Source organism: Otolemur garnettii, unplaced genomic scaffold (assembly GCF_000181295.1).
Source record: "Otolemur garnettii isolate 467f Iridium unplaced genomic scaffold, OtoGar3 scaffold00164, whole genome shotgun sequence".
In the NCBI taxonomy this organism is placed as follows: Eukaryota; Metazoa; Chordata; class Mammalia; order Primates; family Galagidae; genus Otolemur; species Otolemur garnettii.
Window position 1 is genome coordinate 652,490 of NW_003852559.1, and position 4,262 is coordinate 656,751.

A 4,262-nucleotide genomic window follows, 5' to 3' on the forward strand; every position below is an offset into this window, starting at 1 on the left:
GGTGCCGAGCCGATCCTCAGTTTCTTAAACTTCTCTATAGCTAAGCTACTCTGTGATGGGATATTGGTGCCTGCCTTTAGAATAGCCATGATGGTTAAATGAGATCCTTTATGGACTGTGCCGCATGGTGTCTGACACTTCACTGAGATTCAACAGTTATAGTTCCAACGTTTCTAGATGCTTTTACATTCTAAGGTATTAATAAATGTTTTAGTGAGAACTTTATCAATATATTTTAACAGTATAACTTTTCAGAGCCATGGTTTCCTTTTAAGCACGTTTGGGTAATATGTCTTGTTTTATTTATGCAAATTTAAGAAAAGTCAGCTTTGAAAATAATTTTTGCTACATGGATTATGTTTTTAGAGTTTAGGATATCTATAATTTGAGGCCACTGAACTCATGTTTTTGAATATCCACTTTGTTTGGAGAGAAAGGTATTTTGGTTAAGTTAAAATCAGAGATCAAAAAAATTGTTGGCTTTCAAGTATGCTGTATTTATACACATTTTTATTTAGTCCTTAATATTACAGGACTATTAAATAAGTAAGGATCTTTACGTGCCGGTCTAGATGTCTAGTCCCTGCTGAGCATGGAAAGCTGTCCCTCCACAGGGCTCAGGCAGCCCAGCAGGAGGCAGCTCTGTCCTTTCCCTTTTACTGTCAGGCCACTCCTGGCGTTCAGAGCTGTAACTATGATTTACTCACACAGATCAGCACATTTTTCATCTGGAAATAGGACTTCTTTCTTGAATTTAAACTTCTCTATATTTAAGCTGTACTTCTCTATATCTAAGCTGTACATTTAGTTTACAAACTAGGTCTGTAAGAGAAAGAGCTCACATTTCATCTTTCCTGACACAGATGGCCTGGGTAGTAGATTCTTTTTAGTTGTTTGATCAAGCTTTAGTTTACTTATCTATAAGAAGTAATGTAAGGTCAGGATGTTTCCTATTTTTCTCCTTTACATTTATATGGATATGAGATTATCTCCTCTCATTTTCCACAGAAAAACGACCCTATAATTGTGAAATTTGTAATAAGTCTTTCAAGAGGCTGGATCAAGTTGGTGCCCACAAAGTAATCCACAGCGAAGATAAACCTTACAAATGCAAGCTTTGCGGAAAGGGATTTGCCCACAGAAATGTTTACAAGAATCACAAGAAGGTAAAAATTATTAAAATTACTTTTTATTAATTTGCTGATATGATTTCCAATTGTTTATCTTTTGAATGAGTTTTGGTCTATCTGGGGCACACGATACGTATATAGGAGAACAGTTGGAGCAGATCTCCCCTGTTGTATCCGCTCACTCGGGCAGTGGCTCCTCACGGCCTCCTTTCTGTGTTCCATTCCCTACTGAGACTGTCCTCATAGGCAAACGTCTCGTGCTTCCAAACTCTCAGCCGCTACATCAGCTTGTGGGCCATGGGGTTGTGCTAATTGTGAAATATTTATTCTCTTCCTTCTCTCCATAAAGCTTGACACTCTTGTCTATATTACCTTTTGAAATTCTTTGTCTTTGGATCCTCATAGTATAATTTGCTGGGTTTTTCTGCCAAGGTCTTCCAATGTTTTTGATTTCTCTTCCTCCCCAGGAGGTTTTCCTGGCTGCCTGGGCTGGGGATCTCTTCTGTGTTCCCTCTCCCTAAGATACATCAACTTTATCCATGACTTCTGCTATTTGCTCCAGGCTGATGAAGTCCAAATGTTTATTTTCTTAATTGCTTACTTGGTACATAACTGGACATCTTTTTTTTTTTTTTTTTTGGCCAGAGCTGGGTTTGAACCCACCACCTCTGGCATATGGGGCCAGCGCCTTACTCCTTTGAGCCACAGGCGCCGCCCATGGACATCTTTTTGACATGATGAATTTAGTATGCCCAGAATGACTTCTTCATTCTCTTTCCCCAGACAACTTCTCTTTTGGAGTTTCCCCTTTCTGTCAATGGCAGAATTGTATGATTATTTCAGTCTCTTTATCCAGTCTTGGTCCCTTTATAAAATTAGAATCCAGGGGCAGTGCCTGTGGTTCAAAGGAGTAGGGCTCTGGCCCCATATGCTGGAGGTGGTGGGTTCAAAGCCAACTCTGGCCAAAAACTGCAAAAAAAAAAAAAAAATTAGAATCCAAATTATAAAGACTCTGTCCTTTATAGTATCTCTTCCCCTTCATAGTCATCTCTTTCTTCTTGGTATTTATCACTTCTTACTACAATCCATGCTACATGGTGAATTGTTCCAAAGCATAAGTCTAGTATATCCACTCTCATTCTCTAATGTTATAAGTAGATCTCCAGTGCCTGTACATGTAATAGTGTGTACACCTTCTGTCATTCAGAGTTCTTTACATGGGGACCTCACCCTATTTGTTTAGCTTTTAATTCTTATATTGCCTGCATAAGAACATCATGATTTTTTGCCTCTATTCTGTGTGACCTAACTTTTCTTTTCAAGTTAGAATCTCTTAGTTTCTTCTGTCAATTTTTATTTTTCATTTCTTACATACTGTACCTTTTCTTCAGAATGTATTAGTTTTACCGTGATCTTTGTATAGATAATAAATAATTGAATTGAATTCAAGAGATTGGTCAAAAGTTCTTAGGAATACTTGTGCATATATAATTGTGAATTGACAGATATTTGCTTAGTGATTTTGGTTGATATATTTTACCATGCTATTAAATAAATGTCTATAATTTAAAAAAAATACCTTGTTACTTATTTTTGCACTTGTAATATTCCATAGAGATTATAGGCACTTCAATATTTATAGAGACTTTCCAGTGAAATGATTTTATCTCTTTTGAAATTATCTAAACAGTGATTACATGAATTTCAGTTTTAGTCCATGAAGAAAACTAAAGGGCAGATTAACAGATGAATAAACAGGGTTGATTTATAGTGTCCCAAATCAACTCTGTCTAATTTCTTTCTCACCATCTTTATATTCACATCATTATTATATATTCAGGAGCAGAATTTTATTCATTACCGCTGCTTTCGAATTACATGACTGTAAAAAGTTATCCGCCTAGTTTCCTGTTCAGTCTCTGGAACCCTCTAGCTCCTTTCTTTGATGAAACTGATCTACCCACACTTACAAGTTTTCCACAGTTTGCCTTATGTTAATACATCACATGGGAATTTGGCACAGGGTCTTTGCCCCATCTCGCAGAATTTCAGCCATAAATCATTTAAAAGTAATAATCATGTCTTGGGAAGGACAGAAACAATGATGTCTGTAACTTCCAAAGTAGAAAGCACATTCAATCCTTCTGCTCTAGGTAAATGTGTTTCTAACTGAGTTATGATACTAGCATATGTTTGGTATGGTGAAAATATCAGAAATGTTCCCCAAGAATCATGTAGAAACAGCATGATTGGTTAGTTAGGAGACTGAGAAATAAAAATAGACAATGAAAATCAGAATGGGAGAGAGTCAGTGTGATCTTTATCATATAGCATGTCCAAGGGTTGATATTTAAGAAAAGTAATTTTTCTTTTGTTTTTTTTTTGAGTATGTAGCCTATGTAGTCTTACTGTATTTATTTGAGTTATTTTGTCTTTTAACATTTAAACTTTCTTGAAAAAAATGAGTTTTTTTTTCTTATAGAATTCTCAGCACCTTTAATAATTTCATTAAAGTACAGAGGATGTGTGCTTCTGTTTTTTTATTTTTTATTTATTTATTTTTTATTGTTGGGGATTCATTGAGGGTACAAGAAACCAGGTTACACTGATTGCATTTGTTAGGTACAGTCCCTCTTAGAATTGTGCCTTGACCCCAAAAGGTGTGCCACACACCACGACCCTGCCCCCCTCCCTCCTTCCCTCTCTCTGCTCGTCCTTTCCCCACCCTCTCCCTCCTTTTTTGTTGTGATTATGATGGTATATAGTGGAATTTTGAAGGGATGATTTCTACTTTTACAACTTATTTCATCATCTCAGTCTGAGAATTGAAAAGCAATTCTCATTGCATTTTAGCAATTATGGGAAAACTTATGCTTCTTTTTTACAATTCCTTCTGAGAAATGCCTATATGTATTTTTTATATATTTTCTATTTGACTACCTGGCTATTTTCTCATTGATTCCTAGGAGTTCTCCACATATTGAGAGTATTAATCTTTTGCTTATGATTCTTCCCCCATCTACCAACTTGCATCTTCTGAATAAAGAAGTTTTACCCTTTATGCTGTCAAAAATTACATGGATTATGAGATTTGTGGCTTCTGAGTCTTTTTAGTGCCAGTTTTTTTTTTTT

At 36.0% G+C, this 4,262-nt stretch overlaps 1 protein-coding gene across 3 annotated transcripts in view; it reads left to right on the forward strand.

Annotated features, from left to right (window-relative positions):
• The window catches only part of PRDM5 (PR/SET domain 5), a 211,259-nt gene that overhangs the window by 100,975 nt on the left and 106,022 nt on the right, over positions 1-4,262 (forward strand). For all 3 annotated transcript variants that reach the window (XM_003800056.2, XM_003800057.2, XM_012811562.2), the window contains one exon: positions 1,009-1,166. In XM_003800056.2, coding sequence (XP_003800104.1) covers positions 1,009-1,166 — 158 coding nt within the window. The remainder of the gene's footprint in view (positions 1-1,008; positions 1,167-4,262) is intronic.